At 63.2% G+C, this 25,034-nt stretch overlaps 1 protein-coding gene across 1 annotated transcript; it reads left to right on the forward strand.

Moving 5' to 3' along the window:
- The first annotated feature begins 763 nt into the window (after window positions 1-763).
- LMNA (lamin A/C) lies at window positions 764-20,252 on the forward strand. The gene is made up of 13 exons (XM_045982649.1): window positions 764-811; window positions 3,560-4,146; window positions 13,923-14,079; window positions 15,148-15,273; window positions 15,496-15,666; window positions 15,753-15,878; window positions 16,514-16,734; window positions 16,818-17,046; window positions 17,320-17,427; window positions 17,528-17,647; window positions 18,018-18,107; window positions 18,820-19,089; window positions 19,359-20,252. Exons 2-13 carry the CDS (start codon window positions 3,791-3,793, stop codon window positions 19,383-19,385), a joined length of 2,001 nt encoding a protein of 666 aa, XP_045838605.1. The 5' UTR covers window positions 764-811; window positions 3,560-3,790; the 3' UTR covers window positions 19,386-20,252.
- Window positions 20,253-25,034: the final 4,782 nt, after the last annotated feature.

A 25,034-nucleotide genomic window follows, 5' to 3' on the forward strand; every position in this document is an offset into this window, starting at 1 on the left:
TCCAGCCTGCGGAGCTACGGTGGGGGCTCACCAAGGTTAGAGTTAGGCCCTCCACATACTCCCTGCCCCACTCATCAGTCATCATTAGCTTCTGGAATCCCTGCTGGTCCGGGTCCCCCCCTGCTCCCTCCAGCTTCCCTGTTGTCCCGGCCAGGGCCTCCTCAGCCTCTTCCCCTCTCAGTGCCTCCCCACTGCCCTTGACCTCAGCCCTGTCCCCTCACGGCCCATCCCCGGAGCAGGCCTCTGCCTCTGCACCCCACCTGCCCCACACTCCTGAGTTCTTGCGTCTGGGACCCGCTCCTTTGGCACCCTTGCCCAGGCTTCCTCTCAGGCACCGGGCCACCCCAGCACCTCCCAAGCCTTCCACCGAAGTGGCATGAGAGTGAGGCGTGTCCTGGATTTGGCTCAGGTGGCTTGGTCCAGGCTCCGAGCTCAGCCTATTACTTAAAATCTAGTTTTGGGAAAGTGAGCCTCACCTTTGGGAAAGTGAGCGTCTCCAGCCGCGAGGGGGTTCTGTGGACCAAGCTGAGAACGCGTGTGAGAACGTGCAACGGTGAACTTGAGTGGAAAAGTGTCACTGTCGGGCATCGTCTCACTGTGTGTGTATTTAAATATCTAAGTAATCTCTGCACCCAAGGTGGGGCTCGAACTCATGAGCCCGAGATCAAGTGACGTGCTCTACTGACCACCGAGCCAGCCAGGTGCCCCCAAGTGCATATCACTTAATCACTGCAGCGTCCTTGTTTTGTAGACCAGGAAAGGGAGGCCAGAGTCCCAGCCCTGAGAGCAAGGCCAGGCACACTCAGCGCAGGTAAGAAACCCTGAGCGCCTCCTGTGAGCCGCGTGTTAGGAACAGAGCAGGTGTTAGGGACGCAGATGACCGAGACTTGGTCCCTCCTGTCTCTCAAGCACTTTTGGGAGGAAGGCTCATGGAGGAAGGGAGGCACGGCATGCCTTGCGCCCTTCTCCGGGGTCACTGTTCCTTAAGACAAGTGCCACTTCAACTGCCCCGGCCATGCCTTGGACTCACCCCTGTATTCTGATAATGCTCACTGATGCTCCAGCTCTCGGGCCTCTGGCTTCCATCGGGAATTCACTATCCAGTCCAGAGTCCTCTGCCGTTCCGCAGCCGCTGCGCTTGCTTGTGCCTCTCCCTTGATCTCCCCACCAGTGGGCAGTCCCGTGGAGGGCCGACACAGTAGTAGCCTTGCCCAGGCTGCAGGTGAGGAACGGAGGCCCTGAGAATCCAGTAGCAGATGGGTCACTGCGCAGTGAGGAGGGAGAGGCAGGACAGGAACCTGGTCCCCACCCCGGGTCAGGTTCCCTCTTCTGGTCCTGGCCTCCTGTTTTCTCCTGCTGCTGTTTCTGGGACTGGGGATCTGTGGCCTAGTCTGGGCAAGAGCAGACCGATGGCATGGGAATTAGGGTCGAATATTTGGGATCGAGGAGGCCCACTTTGAAGTTGGGATTTAGGATTGAGGCTTTCAGTGCTGGTGGTAAGGGAGGGGAGACCCTTCGGAAAGAGCCTACGGTGAAATCTGGGCTAAGATTCCACGCCCCTCCTTTCTCCTGCCTCTTTTCCACAAAGATGAGGAGGTCTGGGATAGGAAGGGTTAAGTGTGGTTTTGCTTCCCTGGCCAGGAAGGGAAGCTGGGACTGGGTGGGGCAGGGGGGGCCCAGTGCCAGGGGGGCTGAGGCAGTGGGAACAGCATGAGCCCTGTCCCTCACGTTTCACTGGCTAACCCACCCCGCCTCCGCTCCTAGTTTGGGGAACAGAAGAGGGAGAAGCAGAACAAGACTTTTTGTTTTGTCTGGGAAGCTGAGGGTGGGGGCCACGCCCTGGGGGAGAGGTCTGCTTGGGGGCTCGCTGTGTCCTGGATCCCTTGCTTGGGTGTGTCCTGGATGCTCACCACGTTGCCGGTCACCAGCACAGAGATGGGAACTCAAGCATCCCCTCCACGGCTCCCCTCCATAAATACTTAGAGTCCCCATCCTAAGCCCACTCCAACTGCTGTGTCCTCTGAGGCTGGGCTCCAGAACCCAGGGAAGAGGCCTTCTCTGCTGTGCTTGCCTTCCTGTTACAGAAACCCTGATGTCCTGGAGCTTTAGGCCTTAGCAGCATAATTGAGTTTTCTGGGTTCTTCACCAGAGCAGAAGTCATGGGAGGCACAGGGGCAGGATGTGAACTCATGTGGGTTCTGGAGCCTGGGCCCTGCTGCCTCTTAGAGAGGAGTGACTTGGGGACTCAAGGCCAAGGTTTGGAAATCCCTTTATCATGAGTTCTTGAGGGCAGGTTCCCATCATTCTGAGGCCCTGTGAGCAGAGAATGAATGATGGGTTAGAGAGGGAGGGGTGGTGGGTGGGGCCAGGGCCAGGATTGGGAGCTGAGGCCTGAGGCCGAGGCTGAGCAGAGGCTGAGCAGAGGAGTCCTCGGTGAGGCCTGGGGTGGGGACACCTGGGGATGTCCCCTGGGTGATCACTGGCAAAGCCGACCTGGCCAGGGAGGTATGTAGTGATAAGTGCAGCTGGAGGGCTGTGGGGTCTCTGCTGTCCCAGCCCCCCCAACACCGCCTCTCTGGCTGAAACCAGGACAGAGACCCACCACTGGCTGTCCAGCCCCTGCCTGCTCCCCCTTCCAGGCCCCTCTGGGAACCACAGGAATCTGGGACCGGGTGTCCCGGCAACGTGATGAGTGCACGCACAGCTCGGGTATCTGTTTTAAATTATCCATTAAAATAAGTACAGTCTTGCAGTTGGCAGGGTGGGGTAGAAGGAGTAGAAAGGGACTGAAGGGGGGAAGGACCTCCGCAGCCTCTTTTCCCAGTCACTTGGGTCTGAAGAAGGGGGCAAGGGAGGGGTGCAAGTGCCTGCGTCCTCCTCCTGGCTATCTGCGGGGGCCTGCAGCTTGGTGCTGGGGTCAGGACCCAATGCTTGGCTTTGAAGAACGAAGATGGGGCAGAAGATAGGAAAAGAGGGTCCCCGAACTTCTGGCCCCTGCCCCCAAAATTGAGGGTTAAAGGAACTCAGGATCCACAACTTCCCTGCAGCCCAGCTCCCCAGGGAGCCGGGCATTCCCTCCCCACCCCACCCTGGCGCACTGAGATGCTGCGTTGAATGGGCTGCCCACGTGTGGAGGGGGGTAGGGGTGACTCACTATTACTATGGGGAGGGAGCCAGCGGTGGAAGGAGAGTGAGTCACCCCGATGGGCACCAGGCTCAGCCCTCCCCCACCTTTCCTGGATTGGCCTCCCCGACGCCCTCCCGCGCCTTCCACCCGCTTTCTCTTTTCCTCCTGCCCTTTGCCCACCCACTCTCCGCCTGTAGCTGGGTCTTCCACCGGGAAGGCCCGAGCCGGTGGGGGCAAGCTTGCGGCTGGGAGGGAGCCCTGAGAGCAGGCGGACTCGAGACGCGAGGAGCGCGGGGCCGAGCGGGTGCGCGGGCGGGGGTGGAGCCCACGCCGCCGCGCCCCGCGGTCCTCGCCCCTGCGCGCCGCCCCCTCGCCTCCCGAGGCGGCTGTGCGGCCCCTTTAAGAGCGGCGGCCCCTCCTCCCACTCCCTAGACCTATTAGAGCCCGTGCCCGGCGTCGGTGACTCAGAGTGTCCGCGGGAGCGCCGCAGCCACAGCCGCGCACCCAGGTCCCGAGGTCCGACAGCGCCCGGCCCAGACCCCACGCCTGCCAGGAGCCCGCCGGCCCGCGCGCTCCGACCCCGAGCAGTCTCTGCCCTTCGGCCCGAGCCCCGCGCCCTTCCCGGGACCTCTGCCTGCGGGCAGCGCTGCCACCCTGCCGGCCATGGAGACCCCGTCCCAGCGGCGCGCCACCCGCAGCGGGGCGCAGGCCGGCTCCACCCCGCTGTCGCCCACCCGCATCACCCGGCTGCAGGAGAAGGAGGACCTGCAGGAGCTCAACGACCGCCTGGCGGTCTACATCGACCGGGTGCGCTCGCTGGAGACGGAGAACGCCGGCCTGCGCCTTCGCATCACCGAGTCCGAGGAGGTGGTCAGCCGCGAGGTGTCCGGTATCAAGGCCGCCTACGAGGCCGAGCTTGGGGATGCCCGTAAGACCCTCGACTCAGTGGCCAAGGAGCGCGCCCGCCTGCAGCTGGAGCTGAGCAAAGTGCGCGAGGAGTTCAAGGAGCTCAAAGCGCGGTGAGTGCGCGCAGGTGGCGCGCGGGCGGGCACGGAGAGGGTGGGCGGGCAGTTGCCCCCGGCGGACTCCAGCCGGCGGACTGCAGCCTGCGGCCGGCCGATAAACTTGGCCTTATAGTCCCCTCCCTCCCCGGAACTGCCCCGGCGGGTGACTGGCAGTGCCAAGGGAAATTGTCAAGACAGGACAGAGAAGGGAGGGGTCTCTGGCAGAGGGCGGGTGTCTAGGGAATGGTGGGGACATCGGGGCCAAGTGGGGGCTGATGGCAGGCCACAACTCTGTCCGGGCGGGGCTTGCAGGCAGTCGGGAGCCAGGGGCGCTGCCCGTTCTAAGAAATCTGGGCTCTCAGGACACACTGGAGTGGGTGAAAGGGTCCTGTTAGAACTTTCTTGTTTGGCTTGGCACTGTGCCAGCTGTGCCCAGCCTGTGTCTGGACACCTGGTGCCCATTAAGACGGAGCACCCCGCTGGCAGCCGTCCAGTGGGGCTGGAGAGAGGTTAGCTGGGCAGGAACATGGAGGTGACCCCCTTGGCACAACTCTTTCCAGGGTTCAAAGAGTTGGGAAGCTTTCCCCCCACTCCGCTCGGTGTCTGGGACCTTCTCTGGGCTCTGACAGGCCCTCCAGAGGGCCCCGGAGTGCTGCTCCCCCGCAGCTCCCACAGCCCTTGGCCTGCTTGGCCCAGGAATGCAGGAGAGGGAGGGAGACAGAGGGCAGAAGCTCCGGCTCGCTCCCGGCTCAGGAAGTTGTGTTGCCTGTGCCCAGGTCTGGTGCACCGGCCTTGGCCTTCTGCCTGGCGTCTGACGCTGGGAGGGCCCTGCTCCTCCCTGCCTCTCCCCACTCTCATTTCCCGGCCCCACCGAGCAGTCTTTGCTGTGCCATGTCCGCTCAGCCACTGACTGTGTTTTGATCTTTGCCTTATGGAACTGCTGGAATAGGGGGACATTTTTGAAATGCAGCCGTTGGGCGCTTCAAGCCCCTCCTACCTCACCCATCCCAGCCGCACCCTACCCCACCCTACTTGACTCCACCCTCTTTTCTCAAAAGCCTTTGGAGCCTGGAAGTTTAGGCCCTCTTTCCCTAGGCCCCAAGAATTTACTTTCCTCCTCTCCGTTCCCCTTTTTTCCAAGCCAAGGAATGCTGAAGGTGCTTGAGATCCTTGGGGGTGGGCAGTGGGGGGCCACGGCTTGACTTCCCTTCTTTCCCTGCCTTTCAGTCGTCTTCAAACTCTGGCTCTCCTCTGAGCCGCTCTGGATCCGGAGATCCGGATCTCTGCCCTTCTCTTGGCCCTTCCTCTGCCGGGCCCCTGGCCCCATGGGCGTGGCAGGTCCGTCCCCTCCAGAAGACTGGGTGGGAACTCTGCCCGCACACAGGTCCTCTCACCGGGGGGCATTGTTGACAGAGGCCACTCCCATCTTTTTGCAGTAGTGACCTGAACAGCTGAGGGAGCGGGACAGATGGGAGGCAAGCTGGGGGGTGGCCCAGAGCATCAGTGTGGTAGATTATTCTGCCGCTGCGCGTTCCCACGGAGGGCATTCTCAGTGGGTGTTCGGTGGGGCGACAGTGATCGGGAGACAGGATGAGTGGTCAGCCATCGCGTGCTAACCCAGCCACGCCAGGCTGTCTCCCCAGCCTCCCCAGCCTCCCCGTGCAGCTGTCCAAGCTTGGGACACCAGGCGGGTGTGCATGCACGTGGGGCAGGGGCGGGGGCGGTGTGTGCCCTGGTTATATTTAGCCGTCGGCCTTCTCCCCCTCCGATCCTGGCTGGGGAGGCTGGACTTCCGGAAGTGAGGGGTGGGTTGGCACACCTGATCTCGGGCTGCTGGGAGGCAGGTGGAGATGGAGCCTCCACTCGGGGTGCCTGTCCCCGTCTCTGTCCCCAGTGGAGAAGACTGGATTCGTTGCTTGTCTCTGTGTCGGCTGTGTCCAGGGTGAAGTCGGAGAAGAGTAGAATGAAGAACTGGGGAGAGAAAGGAGGACATTGCTGTCACTCCTCCCACGAAAGCCTAGCGAGGTGTTGTCTGGTTTAATGTTTAATGAGAGCGCAGAGGTCAGGGCCAGGCGTCTGGTTCCGGCACGGAGCTGTGTGTAAGGTTCCGGCGCGGAGCTGTCTGTAAGGTTCCGCGGCAATCCCTGGCGGTACCTTGACCACACCCAGGGCTTTGGGTCGCCCTCTGGTTGGGCTGGGTAATGGGCTCCAAGCGGAAGCAAGCACCCCGGCGCCCCCTCCCCAGCAACCCCCCCCCACATTCTGTCTCTTCTGGAGTCTCACGTGTTTGCACAACTAAGCACGGGAGTATGGGGCGCCGAAAGCACCAGGGAAAACCCTCCTGGGGTCCAGGCTGAGAGCTGGGCCCCAACCCAGCAGGACAGCTGGGCGGCTGACTCAGATGCTGTCCCCCTCCCTTCCAGCCTGGTGGCTTTAGAAGAGACTGCGGGACACAGGGTGGAGACAGCAGATGTCTTAAAGGGAGGGGGGCGCGAACGCCCATACTCTCCCCGTGGCATCCTGGGACCCCTGCTGGAGGTCTAGGGCCAGGGCCCCAGCGGGGGCGCGGAGCCACAGGTGGGTGCAGACCGGAGTCCAGGTCTGGGGCTGCAGGCCGCAGCACAGGGCTGAGGTCTGCGCCTTCTACGTGGAAGCGGAGGAAGGCTGATTCAGAAGTGGGGAGATCCTGGGCCCGCAAAGCAGAAGCTCTTCTTCCCCCAGGACAAGGCTGGGTGTTTGACAACTTCCTGTATTATCTGCTTCAGTGCCGCCCCAGGAGGCTGGGCAGGGAAGCGGAGGCCCAGGCCGGTCCCAGTGCTCAGTGGAGCAGAGAGGGGCAGAGGCTTGTCTGGTCACACAGTTCAGGACTTGAGCACAGGCCTCTGGAGTTCCAGCGCAGGGCCTGTGCCACGGAGCCCACTTCTCTGGCTTAGAGGACAGGGCAGGGTCCGGAGGGCGGGGTGTAGGGGGTGGACGAGGCTCACTCCCACCATCTGCAGATGGCACTCTGAGACCAGCAGGGCCAGCGACCCCGTCATGGTGTCCTGTCCTGCCAGGGTCTGCTGGTACCCAGCCTTTGCTCTGCCCTGTACCTGGAGAGACCCAAGACCCTGCCAGGCCGGGGACCCTAAGACAGAGCTCTGGAAGGCCTGGGATTCCTGTCTTGGGACTTGGCCCAGGAAGTGGCCACTTGGCTGAAGGATGCCGTGCCTCTGGCAGAGACAGAAGGCAACAGGGACGGAGGCCTTTGAGGAAACCTGGGCCCCTGTCCTCACCAGAGGGAGCGTCCGTGTTCTCTCTTGCTGGCCCCCCGCCCCGTCCCTGAAGTCTACATTCTGCTTTGAGGCAGTGAAGGGGCAGCTAAGCTCTCGGACCGAGCACCGCGCGAGGAACCCAAGAGAGACAAAAGAGACAGCAGCTCCCATCGGGCTTCCCGAGCGCCTTCCTGTGATCGGCCGGCTGATCCCTGCCCCAGTCTCCATTCTGAGGCTTGCCCTTGTGTGGGCTGTGCCCCCCCCCCAGTACTCCCCTCCCTCCCTCCCCTGGGATTCAGTAGTTCAATGTCAGGGCCGAAGCCAGGGACAGCTGGGAGAACAACTGGTCCGCCGTGCCTTCACCTCCCTGCTGGGCCTCTGCCCCCTCCCCCGCCCTCCTCCCGCGACCCCGTACCTGGAGTGGCTCAGAGGCCTAGCACTAGGGCAGTGCCCCCCAGTCCCACCTCCTGGAGCCCCAGGGTCCTGGAAGAGACTCTGGCCAAGCTCTGATGCTCTCGTCCGGAGAGCGGTTGCAGAGGCTCCTCTCCCTTAACGAGGTGGCCACCAGCAAAATGACAGCTGGCACGAGGCAACAGGAACAGCCCTGGGCCTCGATGCCCTTTACCCTAGGCTTGGTCCTGCTGCCACATTGCTGTGTGACCTTGAGCCAGCCGCCATCCCTCTCTGGATTTCCCCTGCTGTGGAACAAAGGGGTGAGAGCAGGAGGTCTCAGAGATCCCTCCGGTTCCAGAGTAGCACAGTGACCCACAACGTGAGAACACAGTCCTCCAAAACACCAAGCCGTAAATGTTATAAGCTGTGAATGTTAAAATCAAACGTACTTAATGTGGACATGATTAACAGCCAATGCTGTTCTCAGTAGAAGCGCTTCCCACGAGCTGTGGAAGGCAGAGCGCGGACACGCTTCTCTGCTGTCGGTTTGTGGGAACAGTTCACAGCTGTGACATTACGCTCTCGGTTTAGGCTTTGTTTTTATTGCTGGTAAGAAGGGACACTTCGTGGTCACGCGTCTGCTTCCAGGACGGTGGGAAGGGCCATGTTATACAGGACGGGCTGAGGGCCACGGGCCGGTGCTGGGCTGGCAGGGACTCCCCGGGAAGGGCCGCGCTGTCCCCCGGCGGACGGACGTGCAGCTGACCTTGGGCTGCCCACCCACTTCCCTTCCCGCACCCGCTCCGGCTCCCCCAACCTGAGGTCGGGCTGTGAGGAGGACTTAGAGGGGGACAGGGTTTGGGAAGGGGGGGCAGGGCGGGGGTGCTCCCTGTCCGTTTGTGGGAGAGGAAGCCGGGATTAGTTCTGGCTGGGATCCCAGGCCCAATGTAGGAGCTGAGTCACGGTAGAGGGCAGCGTGAGGGTGGACAGGAGACCCTGAACTTGCTCAGTCAGAGAAGGAAGGGCTGGGGTAGCCTCTTCTCGAGGGGTACTGTGGAGGTTCTTGCCCAGTGGCAGCAAGAGGGCGGGGGACGGGACCAGCATGGGGGACAAAGGGAGGGGACAGAGCCCTGGTGTCCTTTTAGGGCTGGATCAGAGGAGCCAGAGACCCTCCTAACAAGGGGCCTGGTTGCTGGGGGGTGGCAGGGGTGGGGATTTCCAGGGCCCCCCTTCTCTTGGGGTTCTAAGCTGGTACCTGGAGCTGGAATGTGGTGGGACCAGAACTCCGAGGTCCTCCCACTTCCTTTCCTGATCTTGGGGTGTGGCTCCCGCCCCCTCTTGCTGTCATGGGGTTAATAAGCAGAAGCCACCAGGAGGAGGGTTAATGTATCTTAAAGAAGGGACTCCTGAGTCAGCTTCTTGTGGGGGAGCCCCTAAATGCCCCTCCCTGTGGGTGGTGACCTTCCCCTCCCCCTGGACATTCCCCACGCCCCTGCTTCTTTCGGTCTATCCCCAGGCCTCAGCCGTGCATTGCCGTGACGAGGCAGGAGGGACTTCTGGAGAGACAGGCCAAGAAGGAGGAAAGGGGAGTGGGCAGGGACCTTGAGAGAACCGTTGGTCAGGAAGCCGGCCGCCTATCGTGCAGGACCCCGGGGCCCAGCCTCCGGGGGCCCAGCCTCCGGCCGCGGGCTCCTCCTGCCTCGGTACAATGCCACGTTGATATACCCAGCAGCTGTGACTCAGGCCTGGCCCCCCGCCAGGCGCAGCGCCTCTGCCGGAGTCGCGTCTGAACACGTCCCCAGGCCTCCCAGCCCTTCCCGTCAGCGCCAGTATCTGTCCCTGCTGCCCCCCGCCCGGAGTCACCACCTGGCTTTGTCGAGGGTGGGGGACAGCTGGAGCCGCGTGGCTCTGGACAGGGACCTGAGGGCCTGGAGCCGGGCAGAAGCGGTGGTGTGACCCCCAGGAGAGGCTCCGGGAGGGGAGGCAGAGCCGTGCCCACGCCTGTGTGGGGAGGCCCGGGTGGGGTCCAGCCCGAGGGGCCCACCTGTGCGCTCTGGCTGCGAGGTGCCTGGCAGGGCCGGGAACACCCATCCCCCACAGTCCTGCTCCTGAAGGGCTCTCTGCCCCCGAGGGCTGGTACCTGGTACCTGGAGGTCCACATGGCCTGTCTCCTACAACCTGCCCTTACCAGAAAGCGGCGGTTGACCCGCGGCCCAGTGGTGGGGACCGTCCAAACCCGTGGCCTTGCACACCGTTTGGACGGCATGACTCTCCTTGGGGAGGCCGGGGGGGCACGCGTCTCCGACTTGCTTCCCGGGCGCCTGAGCGCCACCCTCTGTGCGCCCCACTGGCATTTTGGGGGTTCTGTCCCCGTCTGCTGTGAGTGTCCTCAGGTGACCCCATGGGCAAGCCTTCCCTGGTCCAGGGCTCGGTTTCCCCAGCTGTGACCACGCAGGGGTTAGCCCAGGAGGAGGCCTGGCCTGCAGGCGGTCCAGCAGAGACGGGAAGAGCCCGGATGTGAGTGGCCAGAGCGTCCGTCAGCCGGGGGAAAAGCAGCAGCAGAGCACGTGGGGGGGGACACCAGAGCGCCAGGGCAGGGCTGAGGCCCGGCGGTAGCGGGGTGGGCTTGGAGGGACAGAGGGAAGGAAGGACAGATGGCAAGGGGGGAGCTGGCGGGACACAGTTGGGGGGTGGCCAGGGAGACACCCTCGCTGGCAGGAAGTGGACTTGGGCCCTGGTCTGGAGTCCCTGGAGGAAAGGGAAGAGCCGCCTGCGACCCACACACCCGCCCTGCCCTGCCCTGCCCTGCCACAGGGGGCGCCGTTCCCGGTCGGGCTCAGAGACCCTGCCCTCCCCTCCCCTCCCTCCTGTCCTGGGGTTGCCCAGCCATGGGGAACTCTGCGTGCGGGTGAGCTGAGGGGCCCAAGGGGACGGGGAGCCCCTGCAGGGCTGGGCAGCTCCTCAGGGACCCCGTGTCCATCTGCCCCTCCCCCCCTTAGTTTGAGGGTGGCCTGGGATCTCGGGGCCCCTCGCATCTTCCTCAGGCCCCCGGGGGAGGAAACGAGGGCCTCCCCCCCCCACCCCGGCCCCGGCCGGCCTAGCACGTCGTCCCTAGCAACGGGTCCCAAACAGGCCTGGGCGGCCTGGCTTCCATATCTGGCATCAGAGCCGGCTGGGGAGGGTGACTCAGTGGGCGGGCCAGCACCCGGCCAAGCTTCCCTGCCCTGAGGCCTCCGCCCTGCAGACCTCGGGCCCCTGCTGACCCCCGGCCTCGCGCCCCAGCGCTCCGCTCGCTGCCCTCCCCAGCCCACTGTCTCTCTCCAGACGAGGGACCCGCCAGCTGTGGGAAAAGGCAGGATGCCCGGCCCTGCTGGCCTCACAAGCCCACGGGGACACAGCCACTCCCGCGCCTGAAGGACCTGGACACGAGGGCTGGGGCCGGACGTGGGCAAAGTCAGGGTCTCCCCTGTGAGTGCTAGAGGATTTCCCGACCCCTGCCCGGCATTGTCCCCCCAGGATGAGTCACCTGCAGCCCCGTTCCCGCCCTTCCCACCGCAGGGGCCACCCCCCCCGCCCCCCCACCAGCCCCGGGGGCCCTGGCACCTGAGGGCCTGACCACCTGGCCAGGCTCTGCTTGGGGGTCCCGGCTGGGTCTAGGCAGGCGAGGCGCTGGGCTCCGCACCGTCCCAGCCATCTCCTGGAGTGTGCGTGAGGCTCCCCGGCCACAGCACCCGAGGGCTGAGTCATGAGCTGTGGGTGAGTGTCCCACACATGGGGGCTCTCCACCCGGCAGGAGGAAACCGCCAGGGCCCCCCTCCCCTCCCTCTTTGCCAGTGGTTCCCCGCTGCGGTCGCTAGGACAGGACAGAAAGGCTCATCGCCTCCTTGCTGCTCCGAGGCCGTCCTAGGGGCGGCTCTGCTGCAGGTCTGCCCCTGCCCCATGGACGTGACCCTCCGTGCCTCGGTGTCCTCACTGACACGGGGAGGGCGCCAGCCAGTGGGCCGCTGTGCAGACCAAGGGAGCGAGCACGGACCCTTAGAGCAGCGGCTACTGCGTGACGGGCGCCCAGGCCTGCTCGCTGCCGTGGCGTTGCTCTGAGGAGCGTTGGTACCCACACCGCCATCGCGGGAGCCGTGGGCGCCGGGAGCCCCGCAGACTGTGCGCTGGCAGAGGGCAGCCACCGGCCCCTCTGCCCTCAGCCTGGGCCCTGCGCCACGGCGGGCAGGCGTGATCCCCGCAGAAGGCCTTGGGAGCCAAGGCAGGGGTCCCCCGCAGCGGGATTGAGTGTGACCCCGGCCCTGGGCCACCGCCGCCTGCAGGCCCTTCACTTGGGTCCTCTGCACTTCACTTGTGTCCTGGCTGAGAGCAGGGCCTGCGCAGCCCCGGCGAGCCCCTCCCAGTCCTCTCGGCCCAGCGCGGCTGCAACACCTCCGGCCGCGGCTGTAGAGGCCTCTGCGGGGCTCTGGAGCGGGCCCAGGAGCCGCCGTCTGGGGCCGCCCGGCTTCACTTCACTGGCGGTTTCTTCTTCGTTCCTCCCCCTGCCGCAGGCTCAGCTTCGGAGAAGTTCTGAAGTCATGGAAAGTTGGGGCTGTGTTCCCAGCCAGGGGCTGGGCCGGATGGCAGCCAAAACCTGAGCTGGGTTTTGACTTTATTTTTAGCTTTTCTGGCTGAGTCGGAGGAGGGGAGACATCCTCCAGGCCCGGACGGGCCTCTTTGGGCGGGAGATGGACGCTGCCCCATCAAAGGGCTTGTTCTGGGGTGTGGCGGGCTGCAGGGCCCAGCTCGCCCGCAGGGGCACCGTCTCTAGGTCTTTGCGTCCACCTGCCCCGCCCCATCGGGGTGTCACCGTGTCCCCCTCCTGGTAGGGCCCTGCTAGAGACCAGTGACTCCGTTTGGAAGGTCCTGGACCAGTGGCAGGGGTTTGGCCAGTCTGGGCCGCGCCCTGCAGTTTCCTCAAGGCTCCCGCGGCCTCGCAGGGAAAGGCTGTGTGTCTCTTGGAGCGAACGGCTGTTGTGGAGGAGAAAAATGTTGGCGGGGCCGCTCTTCTTCCTTCCAGGGCAGAAATCCCCGGCCCCCCCACCCACGTTTGGTTTTCCTTTCCCCTCCAGTCCTCTGGCTCAGGCTCAGGACACAGGAGTTCCATAAGGGCAGCTGGGCCCAGGCCCTGGGCTCCTTCCCTCCAGCCCTGGGGCTGCTGCTCTCTCTCACCAGATGCTGGGACGTTCTTGGGTTTCCCAGAGGTTTGGACCCCTCCGTGTCTCTGATTCACTCTCTAGCAAAACACAACTGGGGGCCCAGAAAGGGAGGGAGGTGACCGGAAGAGATCTGGTTACTTGGCTAAAGCTTCACCCAGCTGGAGGGGTAGGGGGGTTCAAGGCTGGAGCCCAGATGGGCCTGGAGACCCAGGGGCCACATCTGGAGCCAGATGCTGAGGGGTGCGGCCCAAGGACCAGGCTTAGCATTCTCTCCTGCTCTGATAAGGCCTGGAGGGCGGGCGGCTGGGAACCCAGTGCTTGGCCCGGATCAGGGGACCCAGACTGGGTCTGAGAAGGGGAAGGGTCAGTACCACGCTTTGCTGTCCTCCTGCCTGAGTTTTAACCAGACCGTCCCTGGTGTGTAAAAGGGGCCAGGAGAGGTGACCCATCCCTTTGGGGCCCGAGGTGCAGTAGGGAAGCATGGACCCCCGGGCTGGGAGCCTGGCTGTCTGGGCCCCTGCAGGGAGGGAGGCCTGGCCGGGTGGAGAGTGGGTGGAGTCAGGGAGAAGGTTAAGGTCCTGTGTGGGAAGAGGCAGGAGACAAAGGTGGCCCTGTCTCTTTGGGAAGGAATGGGAGGAGAGAGAGGGAAAGGCATTCATCTCCTGGGATTGCGTTTTGCCCTTGGCCCCAGGCACGTTCCTGAGCACTGAGTCATGGGAAGGGTGGAGAAGCAGGAAGGGGGTTTGGGGGACCTTGGGGGAAGTGGGAGTCCAGCCCCAGGGGCAGGCCTATGCCAACAGACCGAGAGCAAGGATGCCCTCTCCTGGCACTTCCTGGGACAGACGGGCCGGCCAGGCAGGCCTCTGGGAGGTGACTTCTAGCTCTCCCCCGGCCAGGTTCTCCTGGGGCACAGACTCCTCCTAAGCCCACTCTTCCCTTGCTTCCTTAGCAACACCAAGAAGGAGGGCGACCTGATGGCCGCCCAGGCCCGGCTCAAGGACCTGGAGGCTCTGCTTAACTCCAAGGAGGCCGCCCTGAGCACCGCGCTCAGCGAGAAGCGCACGCTGGAGGGAGAGCTCCATGACCTGCGGGGCCAGGTGGCCAAGGTGAGGCTGGCCTCCGGGGCCACCGCGACCCCCGCTGCCCCCGGGATGAGAGCAGGCCACTCTACTCCCCTTGCCGGCCCCCGGCCCCCCTTCCCTGCCGTATCGCAGCCGCCTCTGCTCACGGGTATCCTGCAGCGGGGACTCCAGACAGTCCATTGCCGGGCGCCCAGCCGGCTCGGGCTAGAGCGTGCGAGTCTAGATCTCGGGGTCTCGAGGTGGAGCCCCACATCGGCCGTAGAGCTTATGTTCTATTTATGTTCATAAATGAAGGAGCCCACAGCCGTGCCCACGTAACTTTGCAAGGAATCGTGCCTGGCCCCCATCCCTCCTGGTCTGGCTGTGCCGTCAGAGAGCCGTGGTCCCTCTGGACATCCGAGCCTCGGCCGGTAGTGGGGGTCATCACAGACGGGACGGAGGCGCGGGTCTGGTTGTACTGATTTTCAAAACCCCCCACCATCCCCCACCATCCGTGCTGTCCCCCATCTCCTATCCCAGGCTAGGGACAGAATCCAAGAAGCTGGCTGGCTCAGCCTCCTCCGCTCAGAGCATGGGCACGACCAGCATCAGTTGCCCAGCTCCCATCGTGGGCCCTGTCCCCTCCTAGGCCCTGCCCCTGCACTGTGCCAGACAAATGGGGGAGTCCAGCAGGCTGACTGCAAAGCCTGGGCTGGACTATCGCCCTCCGGGCCTCCCACCTCCAGCCCCACCCTGCAGCACTCAGGTGCCCTCACACCCCCGGGCCTTGGCACAGGCTCTCTTCCCCACCCTGGGGTCATGGCAGTGCCCCCCACCCCCCAGGCACACTTTGGTTTTTTGCCCCATGCTCCTCTGTACTTTGGACACCCCCCTTTAGAGTACTTCCTGAGCTGTGCCCGAGAGGGATGTGAGTACCTCTCCAGAGCGATTTCTGTGGGTGACGGGACACTGTGACCTCGGTGACAGCTGAGGCTCTCTGTCCCCCGGAGTGTCTCTGCGCACGTGCAGGGGTGTGCCGGACAGACACTCGGCTTCCGTGCAGCCGCGGTGTTCTGCAGCCCCTCTCCCTGACCTCTGCGCCCTTACTTGCAGCTCGAGGCAGCGCTGGGCGAGGCCAAGAAGCAGCTCCAGGACGAGATGCTACGGCGCGTGGACGCTGAGAACAGGCTGCAGACCCTGAAGGAGGAGCTGGACTTCCAGAAGAACATCTACAGCGAGGTGGGCGCGGGCTCCGCGGGCCGCAGGGGCGGCGCTGGGACTGCGCTGGGTGCTGGCCTTGCCCGCCGGCCTGCCTTGTGCTAGTGGGGGGGGCGTCCAGCACCCAGACCCCCGGTGAAAGGCGGGCAACAGTGCCTGTGCTCAGGCATAGGATCGGGCAGGGCGCTCGGCCCCCCGGGCCTCATCCTCCAAGGACCGGTTCTGATCTCGGGTCGCTCCCAGGAGCTGCGTGAGACCAAGCGCCGCCACGAGACGCGGCTGGTGGAGATCGACAACGGGAAGCAGCGGGAGTTTGAGAGCCGGCTGGCGGACGCCCTGCAGGAGCTGCGGGCCCAGCACGAGGACCAGGTGGAGCAGTACAAGAAGGAGCTGGAGAAGACCTACTCTGCCAAGGTGCTCCCCCCGCTCCGGGCAGCCCCCCACCCCCACCCCGGCTCCCTCAGCCTCTGCCCGGCCTGACCCTGTGTTCTCCCCTGAAGCTGGACAACGCCAGGCAGTCGGCGGAGAGGAACAGCAACCTGGTGGGCGCCGCGCACGAGGAGCTGCAGCAGTCCCGCATCCGCATCGACAGCCTGTCCGCCCAGCTGAGCCAGCTGCAGAAACAGGTGCCCCCTGGGGAAGGAGCGTCCCGAGGGGCGGAGGGGGGACGCAGTATGCCCCTGGGGCCCCAGCCTGACTGGGAGCCTAGGATTCAGAGTCCGTGACCTGGTCTGGCCTGTGTGACCTGTGCTCCGCAGAGCCTTGGTTTTCCCTTGTTTTTGGTTGTTTTTTTTTTAAAGATTTTATTTACTTATTAGAGAGAGCGAGCATGAGGGGAGGGTCAGAGGGAGAAGCAGACTCCCTACCGAGCAGGGAGCCTGATGCGGGACTCAATCCCGGGACTCCAGGCTCATGACCCGAGCTGAAGGCAGCCGCTTAACCAGCTGAGCCCCCCAAGGGCCCCTTGGTTTTCCCTTTTGAAAATGGAGGCGCCTCTCACCCTCCGCGAGGCTCCTTGCTGCAGCCGGCTGTGCGTTTGTGGCCGGAGGAAGCAGGTTCCAGCCCCTGAACGAGAGATTTCAGTTCGATACCGGGAAGGTTTCGGGGCAGCCAGCCATGCCTGCGAGAGCCCCCAGCAGGCCCTGGTGGGGGGCCGGAGAGCCGGGGTAGGGGCGGGGGGGGGTCGGGCACTGCTTGTCCTCCCTCGGGGAGCCCCCTCCCGGAGCCTGGGAGCTCCCCTGACCCGGGCTCCCTCACCCAGCTGGCGGCCAAGGAGGCGAAGCTACGGGACCTGGAGGACTCGCTGGCCCGCGAGCGCGACACCAGCCGGCGGCTGCTGGCCGAGAAGGAGCGGGAGATGGCGGAGATGCGGGCGAGGATGCAGCAGCAGCTGGACGAGTACCAGGAGCTGCTGGACATCAAGCTGGCGCTGGACATGGAGATCCACGCCTACCGCAAGCTCCTGGAGGGCGAGGAGGAGAGGTGGGTCGGGAGGAGCCCAGGGCAGGGGGGGGTGTGCGGCCCACCGCCGGCGCTGACCAGGCCCCTCTGTGTCCCCTTGCCAGGCTGCGTCTGTCCCCCAGCCCCACCTCCCAGCGCAGCCGAGGCCGCGCCTCCTCCCACTCCTCCCAGACGCAGGGGACCGGCAGCGTCACCAAGAAGCGCAAGCTGGAGTCGTCGGAGAGCCGCAGCAGCAGCAGCTTCTCCCAGCACGCCCGCACCAGCGGCCGCGTGGCCGTGGAGGAGGTCGACGAGGACGGCAAGTTCGTGCGGCTGCGCAACAAGTCCAGCGAGGTGGGCCTGCGGGCTGGCTCGGGCTGGGCTCCGGGAGGGAGGAGCTGCAGCAGGAAGGGATGGCCTTGGGACGGGGGGCTGCCCCTCCCAGAGGCAGACCAGGGTCAGGTGTCCCTCCACTGGTTGCGGGACCCTGGGTGGGCAAGCTCAACCCCAGCGTGCCCGGTACCTCGCTCTTCTCCCTGGTGGGGCCCAGCCCAGGCACTGGAGCAAGGTGGGCCGGAGAGCCCGAGCGCACCTCCCCCACCTTCCCCTTCCCTTCCTTCCCGGCAGGACCAGTCCATGGGCAATTGGCAGATCAAGCGCCAGAATGGAGATGACCCCTTGCTGACCTACCGCTTCCCGCCGAAGTTCACCCTGAAGGCCGGGCAGGTGGTGACGGTGAGTGGCAGGGTCCCCTGGGGCGACCTTGGGTGGGGAGGGGCTCGTCTGAGGCTGGGCACGCTGGACTGAGACCCCTTCTCTAACCCTGCCTCCCCAGATCTGGGCTGCAGGGGCCGGGGCCACCCATAGCCCCCCTACCGACCTGGTATGGAAGGCGCAGAACACTTGGGGCTGCGGGAACAGCCTGCGCACGGCCCTCATCAACTCCACTGGGGAAGTGAGTATGCTGCGGGCTGGCCTCCCGCTGGACCAGCCTCCCCCAGAGCTGGAGCCAGCAGCACCCAGCCCCAGGGGCCCTATCTCCCTCCGGGTCAGCCCCGGGCCCCAGACTCTGCCCAGTGGGCAGACCCGGGGTGCCTCCACCAACGGCCTGAGGCAGGGAAGGTCGACAGCCGGGATGGATAAGGGCAGGAGCGCACTCCTTCGCCCCCCCCCCCAAGCCTGCGGGGTCCCTCTGGAGAAGGAAAGTCCCTCCGCTCTAGCGCCACGGAGGGCAGACTGCAGGGGGGCCACTGGGAGTGAGGACGCCCGTGCCCCTCCCCGGCTCTGACCCCCTAACCCCTGGCCCGGTGCGCCGTCCCTGGCAGGAGGTGGCCATGCGCAAGCTGGTGCGCTCGGTGACTGTGGTCGAGGACGACGAGGACGAGGACGGAGAGGACCTCCTACATCACCACCATGTGAGTGGCGGCCGCCGCTGAGGCCGAGCCCACGCCGGGGCCTCCCGCCAGGCCTCGCCTTGCCAAAAATCTTCTCATTAAAGAATGTTTTGGAACTTCACACGCTGCCCTGGCTTTTCTTCTCTCCTCCCTGTACCTTGAACAGGGAGCCCAGGTGTCTGGGTGCCCTCGGCTGGGAAGGACGGGAGCGGGAAGCCGTGGGGCATTCCCGTGGGAGCAGCGGACGGATGGGGTCTGGATATGTCTCCCAGGAAGGGGACAGGAGGACAGATGCGGGGAGCCTGGCCCTGCCTCTCTCCCCCACTCCTGTCGTTCGCATTTCCTTTCTCTTCCCCCTTCCTGTTGCATGCGCGTCCGTTTTTCCTTCCTGCAAGAATGTTCTCTTCCCAACTCCCACCCCGTTCACTTTGCATGGCTGCTGCCCCACAAGCTCGCTCACTCTCTCCCCCTCCTAAGCTTCGAGTGGCTGGGACAGGGTCCAGCCACAGCTCCAGTTCCCGGTCCCCAGGCCTTCCTGACCCTCTGCTCTCCCCCCCCCCCCCCCCCCCCCCGCTTCCCCTCCTCCCAGCAGGGGCCCTCCCCCGGCCCGCAAGCCCAGAGCCTGCCTTCCTGCCTGGTGGCCGGGCGCGCGCCAGAGCGCAGAGCGGGGGCTGGGCCCGAGCGCACATTCCGGGCTCGCCGTGTCCCGCCTGAGCCTTGTCTTCCTCCTCAGGGCTCGCACTGCAGCAGCTCGGGGGACCCGGCCGAGTACAACCTGCGCTCGCGCACGGTGCTGTGCGGGACGTGCGGGCAGCCCGCAGACAAGGCTTCCGCCGGCAGCTCGGGCGCCGCGGTGGGCGGATCCATCTCGTCCGGCTCCTCGGCGTCCAGCGTCACGGTCACCCGCAGCTACCGCAGTGTGGGGGGCAGTGGGGGTGGCAGCTTCGGGGACAGCCTGGTCACCCGCTCCTACCTCCTGGGCAACTCCAGCCGCCGCACCCAGGTGAGTCCCCGCTTCGCCCGCGCACCTGCCGGCAGGGGCCGCGGGTCCTTGAGGGTTAGGACAAGGGGGCCCTGTGGGGGGGAGGCCTTCTCTTCCGCAGCCCGGGGGAGTGGGAGCCTCCTCCCCCAGCCCAAGGTCCTAGCCGGTGGGCTCCTGCACCCTGCCCCTCCCGTCTGAGCCCCAGACTGGAGGGCGGGGGCGGGGCCGGGGGCGGGGAGCAGGGGCACGGGCTGCGGCTCACAGCGCTCCCCTCCCCCCCTCTCTCTCAGAGCCCCCAGAACTGCAGCACCATGTAATCTGGGACCTGCCAGGCCGGCGGCGGTGGAGGCCTCCCACTTCCTCCCCACCTCTCGCCCACCCCCGCCCTGCACCTCGTGGGACGGGGCTTGAAGCCAAAGAAAAATACCCCTATGGTTTTCTTCTATTTTTTTTTTTTTTTCTAAGAGAAGTTATTTTCTACAGTGGTTTTATACGGAAGGAAAACACAAGCAAAAAAAAAAAAATCATCTATGTCAATCTCCTCTTGCTTTTCCCTGCCTCCCGGAAACTCTTTATCTGCCTTAAAACCAAAGAGGGCTTCTTCCAGAAGCCAAGGGAAAGGGATGCTTTTATGGAGCCCACTTTCTGCTGCTCTGCCCTGCCTGCTGCGCCCACCCCGGGGACCCCGTGAACATGGTGCCTGAGAGCAGGTGTGGAGTCTTCTCTGCCGGCCTCTGAGGGAGGAGGGCTGAGCCGGGACCCTGGCCACCCCCATCCTGCCAGTATACCAGGCTGAGGCTCCGCGGCCTGCCCCGCCCCAGCCCCACCCCTGCCCCAGCCCCGGGGTGACTTGTGCTGCCCAGTACCAGCTACACTTGCTTTTGCTGTATTTTATTTAGACAAGAGATGGGAATGAGGTGGGAGAAGGGGAAAGAAAGGTTCTTTGAGCCTCATGTGGGAGCTGGAAGTGTGGGCTCTGGAGGTCAAGTGGGTGCAGGGGAGGAGGGAGAGGGAGGGTACCAGAGTGGGTGGGAGCCAGCTGGGGCCCCATCCCAGAGGAGGAAGGTGAGAGGGGGTGGAGGGTGTGCGTCAGTGGTTTGGCAAACACTAAAGAGCCCCTTGCCTCCCTGCTTCCCATCTGCACCCCTTCTCTCTGCCGCCAGTCAATACACTAGTTGTTTCTATCCCCTGCTGTGGTGCTGTCTTTGTCGATGGGCGTCACCGAGTGTCCAGACACACACACACGCACACACACACAACTCACATGGTCTCCCGCATCCTCGCACTGGCTGCTGCCCAGCCGCTGCCCAGCCGCACCCTTGCTCCGGGGGAGACCGGCTGAGGCCCCGGAGCTCGTCGGACACACACCTGGGTCCTCTGGTGGCTGGTGCGAGCGGCTTCGGGTGAAGCCGTGCCCTCCCCTTGCGGGGCTGTGCCCCCGTGGAAGTCCCTCAGAGAGGCAGAGCCCACAGGAGGGCCTGACCTTCCTCCCCGCTTGTGCTCAGCTGGGGACAGCACAGTCCTTAGGGAGACTCCACTCCAGTGGAAGCCACACACGGGGACAAAGGGGTGTCTCAGGCAGAGCGGGAGCCCCAGGAGGGAGTGGGGGGCCCATGGGGCGTGAGCTCTGGTAAGCAACCTCTCTCTGGCCCATCATAGATTCCAAAGTGTCCCTGCCCTATTTCAGTGGCCCCTCCTGGTCTGAGAGGGACTATGGCCTCTGCCGCTGGGAACCGGGTCTCTGAGCTGCCCACGGCTGCACAGTGGGTAGGTGGCCAGGATCCCAGGATCCGAGAGCTGGGGCGGCAGCCGCCACCTCCCACCCCGCTCCTGTGACGCAGGGTCCCCTCCGAACAAGGAGGAGCCATGCGTCTGCTCCCTGGGGTAGGGGAGTCCCGCTGCAGGGAGCAGTCTGGGATGACGGGGACCCCGACGGGTAAAGCAGCGTGGATGAGGGGACAAGCCCTCGCAAGACCCGCTGGGAACCCTGCTGCCCCGTGGGCTGCGGCCAGGGGCCTCCGGGAGAGGGATGCTCATGGCCAGGGCTGTGCGCTGGAGGAAGCGGCCCGCCTGAGGTGGGAGCCTCCTTCCGGCCCTTGGCCCGGAGCCCGTCCTTGCACTTCCCGGGTCGGGCACCTGAGGGCGCCAGAGCGCCGCCCGGGCCGGGACCTCCGGGAGCCAAGGCGGCTGCGCGGGCCCGGGGGCAGCAGGTGTGTCCGCCGCGCGCCCACCTGCCCGCGCGCCCCCGGCCGGCCCAAGAGACCGTTTATTTTTAGAAAATGTTTTGTGTCCAGTTGTAACGCTCTGTTGAGACTGAAAACGCGGGTAAACAGAAAGAGGGAAAAATCTTCCCTTCTCAAGCCCCCGGGGCGGGCACCGTTGGTTTCTTTCTAGATGTCCCGGGCCGCGCGGCCGCGGCCAGGCGCTCGCGAGGGTCTCCGTCTCGCGTCTCCGTGAACGCGCACGAGCGCCTCCCCGCGCAGCGCCTCGGTTCGCAAACTCTGTCGGTGACAGCGCGTCCTTCCAGCGGCTCGTCCCAGCCGCCCCGGGCAGCGGGGCGCGCAGCGGGGCAGGAAAGCCCGGCGCGTCTGCCCCGCGCGTCCGCACCGCGCGGGGCCTCCCAGAAGGACGCCCCGGAGCTGACCTCCTTGCTGACGTCTCTGGGCATTTCCACGGCATAGATGTCGGGTCGGGACTAGCAGAGACCCGGGGCGCGACCAGGGCTGTGGGTACCGTGGCCCAGCATGCTCCCGAGAAGCCCGACCCTTCCGTTCCCACCGCCGCCCAGCTCACTGCTCCCCACGCTCCTCCCCACGCCGGGAGTCCTACCAGCTTTAATCTGCGCCACTTGATAGGAAAACAATTACACTTCATTGTTCTTCGGAACTGCATCTCCTTGAAAAGAAGTTGAGTTGTTTTTTCATTCACGTATAATGGCTTTTTGCATTTCTTCTGGAATGAGTAATGTTTCCATATTTTGCTCTTTTTTTTGGGAAGATTATCATTTTCATACTGGTTCTTAAGATTCGGGGAGAAAGCGCTCTCTCTGTAGCTATTAAGCTATATGCTTTGCAAATATTTGATAAAGGATATTTTTTATATAAAAGTACTTTAAAATGGCTAAGTGTATATATAACACCTCGTTTCACCAATCGTCTCTGGGTATTCAGGCTTGTTCTCATGTCTGTGGTTATAAATAATGCGGTGGAGAATGCCTTTTCTTTGAGTGTTTCAGGTAATTTCTTATGATGGAGTTTCGGGGAGTCCCCTGCTGATTAGTCTGACTTCATTTTTTTTTTTTTTTTAAGATTTTACTTATTTATTTGAGAGACAGAGAGTGAGAGAGAGCCTGAGAGGGGAGAAGGTCAGAGGGAGAAGCAGATTCCCTGTGGAGCTGGGACTCCAATGTGGGACTCGATCTTGGAACTCTGGGATCATGATCTGAGCGGAAGGCAGAGGCTTAACCCACCGAGCCACCCAGGTGCCCCAAAGATTTATTTATTTATTTGAAAGAGACAGAGAAAGAGAGAAAGAGAGAGCAAGTGTGCATGCAGGAGTGGGGGGGGAGGGGCAGAGGGACAGACTGACTCCCTGCTGAGTGTGGCAATTCCAGGGGCTCGATCCCAAACCCTGAGATCAGGATCTGAGCAAAAGTCGGGTGCCTTAAAGATACAAACATAGTGATCCGAAGGGGCACGTGCACCCGAATGTCCATAGCGTAATGTCCACAATAGCCAAACTATGGAAAGAACTAGATGTCCATCAACAGATGAATGGATAAAGAAGATGTGGTATATATACACAATGGAATACTATGCAGCCATCAAAAGAAATGAAATCTTGCCATTTGCAGTGACGTGGATGGAACTGGAGGGTATCATGCTTAGTGAAATAAGTCAATCGGAGAAAGACAACTATCATATGATCTCCCTGATACGAGGAAGTTGAGAGGCAGAGTGGGGGATTTGAGGGGTCAGGAAGGAAAAAATGAAATAAGATGGGATCCGAGGGGAGACAAACCATAAGACACTCTTAATGCCACAAAACAAACTGAGGGTTGCTGGGGGCCGGGGGGTCGGGATAGGGTGGTGGGGTGATGGACATTGGGGAGGGCACGTGCTATGGTGAGTGCTGTGAAGTGTGTAAACCTGGCGATTCACAGACCTGTTCTCCTGGGGATAAAAATACATAATATGTTAATAAAATTTAGAAAAAAAGGAAGTTAGGTGCTTAACTGAGTGATTCACCCAGGTGCCCCACTAGCCTGACTTTAAATTCATGAGCAACCTCGTGGCTCAGTGGGTTAAGCCTCTGCCTTTGGCTCAGGTCATGATCCCAGGGTCCTGGGATCAAGCCCCGCATCGGGCTCTCTGCTCCGCAGGGAGCCTGTTTCCCTCTCTCTCTGTCTGCCTGTCTGCCTGCTTGTGATCTCTGTCTGTCAAATAAATAAATAAAATCTCTTTAAAAATAAATAAATAAATTCATGAGCACGCATCCCTGGGATCACCACCACCCCCTCCGGCTGTCCTAGCCCCGACTGCTCTTTCTCCAGAGGACTATGTCATGCCTTCTCCTGTCTCTTCAAATTCCCCTCTTCCTGCTCAGCTGCTGACCTGCGTCCTTCTCTGTTCCAAAGAGACAGCTCTGGCTGAGGTCCGTGTGCCCCGCACATGGCCAACCCAGGGGTCTCTACTCAGTCCTCTCTGCCCTTGACCTTGCTGGTCACAGACGATGATGCCCTGGTCCCTGTCAGTCCCCACTGCTGGGTGTTCCTCTTCTCTCCCTCCTCTGACAGACCGAGTGCCTGGTCCCCACTCCTCTCTGTCCACACTGCGGCCAAGACAGGCTTCCCCCAGGCTCATGGCCTTAATCACCAGCCACACGTTGCCGACTCCCAGGTGTACACCTTCAGCTCGTTCCTTTCCCTGAACCCCAGACCCGGTGCTTCTGGAGCTTAGCATGTCTGCACCGATGGCCTGACTGCCACATGCCCCAGTCTGCTCTGCCGGTCATCCTCCCCACGTTAGTGGGTGAACATCCTTCTGTCCGGTGGCTTGGGCTGAAGCCTGGAGCCCATCCTTCACTCCTCTTGTGCTCTCAAACCCCACGTTCAGTCTCCCAGAGGATTGTGGCAGCTCTTTAATACAGACCGGGAAGCCAGCCTGCCCCCGGCCCTGCAGCCGCCTCCTGTGCTATTTACGCGATTACACGTCAGTTTCCTAGTTGGCCTCCTGCCCTTGCTCCCGAGGTTCGTCCCCGCACAGCAGCACAGTGAGCCTTTTTATTCCTTTTTTTTTTTTTTAAGATTTTATTTATTTATTTGACAGACAGCGAGAGCTGAGCAGGGAGCCCGATGCCGGGCTCGATCCCAGGAACCTGAGATCAGGGCCTGAGCCCAAGACAGACGCCTAGCGACTGAGCCACCCAGGAGCCCCCAGCACAGGGATCCTTTAACAGCTTGGTCACACTCTGCTCAAAACTCTCCAGAGCCTCCCAAAAGCCGTCCGTGTCAGAGCAAAGTGGCCTGCACAAAGACGCGTGCAGCGCGCGGGACAACCTGGGCACGTGGTCCCTCACTCCCGGGCCCCCTCCACGCAAGCCCGTGGCTGCCAAGTTCTTCCCTGGCTTCAGGGGCCCCCCTCCCGCCTGGACCACTCTTCCCATGGAATATTCTGGGGCTGGTTCCTTCACTCTCTCCAGGCCCCTGTTCAAACGTCACCATCAAGGAGAGCTTTCTCCGAAGAAGTTTGCTTTCTCCGAAGAAGTTTTCCTCCCGAGCCCTAACACTTCCCAGCCCACCCCCCCACGGATTTATTTGTCCCTACGACTTAGCAGCGGGAGTCATACTACATTTGCATGTTTGTGCATCTTCTGTCCTCCATCCTGGGACGCATGCGCCAAGGACAGGTGTTGGGGTCTGTCTCATTCTTGCTATGACTCCAGCGCCTAGCGCGCTGCATCAGGCA

This window comes from Meles meles, chromosome 17 (genome assembly GCF_922984935.1).
Source record: "Meles meles chromosome 17, mMelMel3.1 paternal haplotype, whole genome shotgun sequence".
NCBI lineage: Eukaryota > Metazoa > Chordata > Mammalia > Carnivora > Mustelidae > Meles > Meles meles.

What these genes read in the sequence shown, in the direction of transcription:
- LMNA (XM_045982649.1), top strand. Translation starts at nt 3,791, where the DNA reads ATGGAGACCCCGTCCCAGCGGCGCGCCACCCGCAGCGGGGCGCAGGCC. An exon ending in TGCGGGGCCAGGTGGCCAAG is followed by an intron (nt 14,080 to 15,147) that starts GTGAGGCTGGCC and finishes CCTTACTTGCAG; the next exon opens with CTCGAGGCAGCGCTGGGCGA. An exon ending in AGAAGACCTACTCTGCCAAG is followed by an intron (nt 15,667 to 15,752) that starts GTGCTCCCCCCG and finishes TCTCCCCTGAAG; the next exon opens with CTGGACAACGCCAGGCAGTC.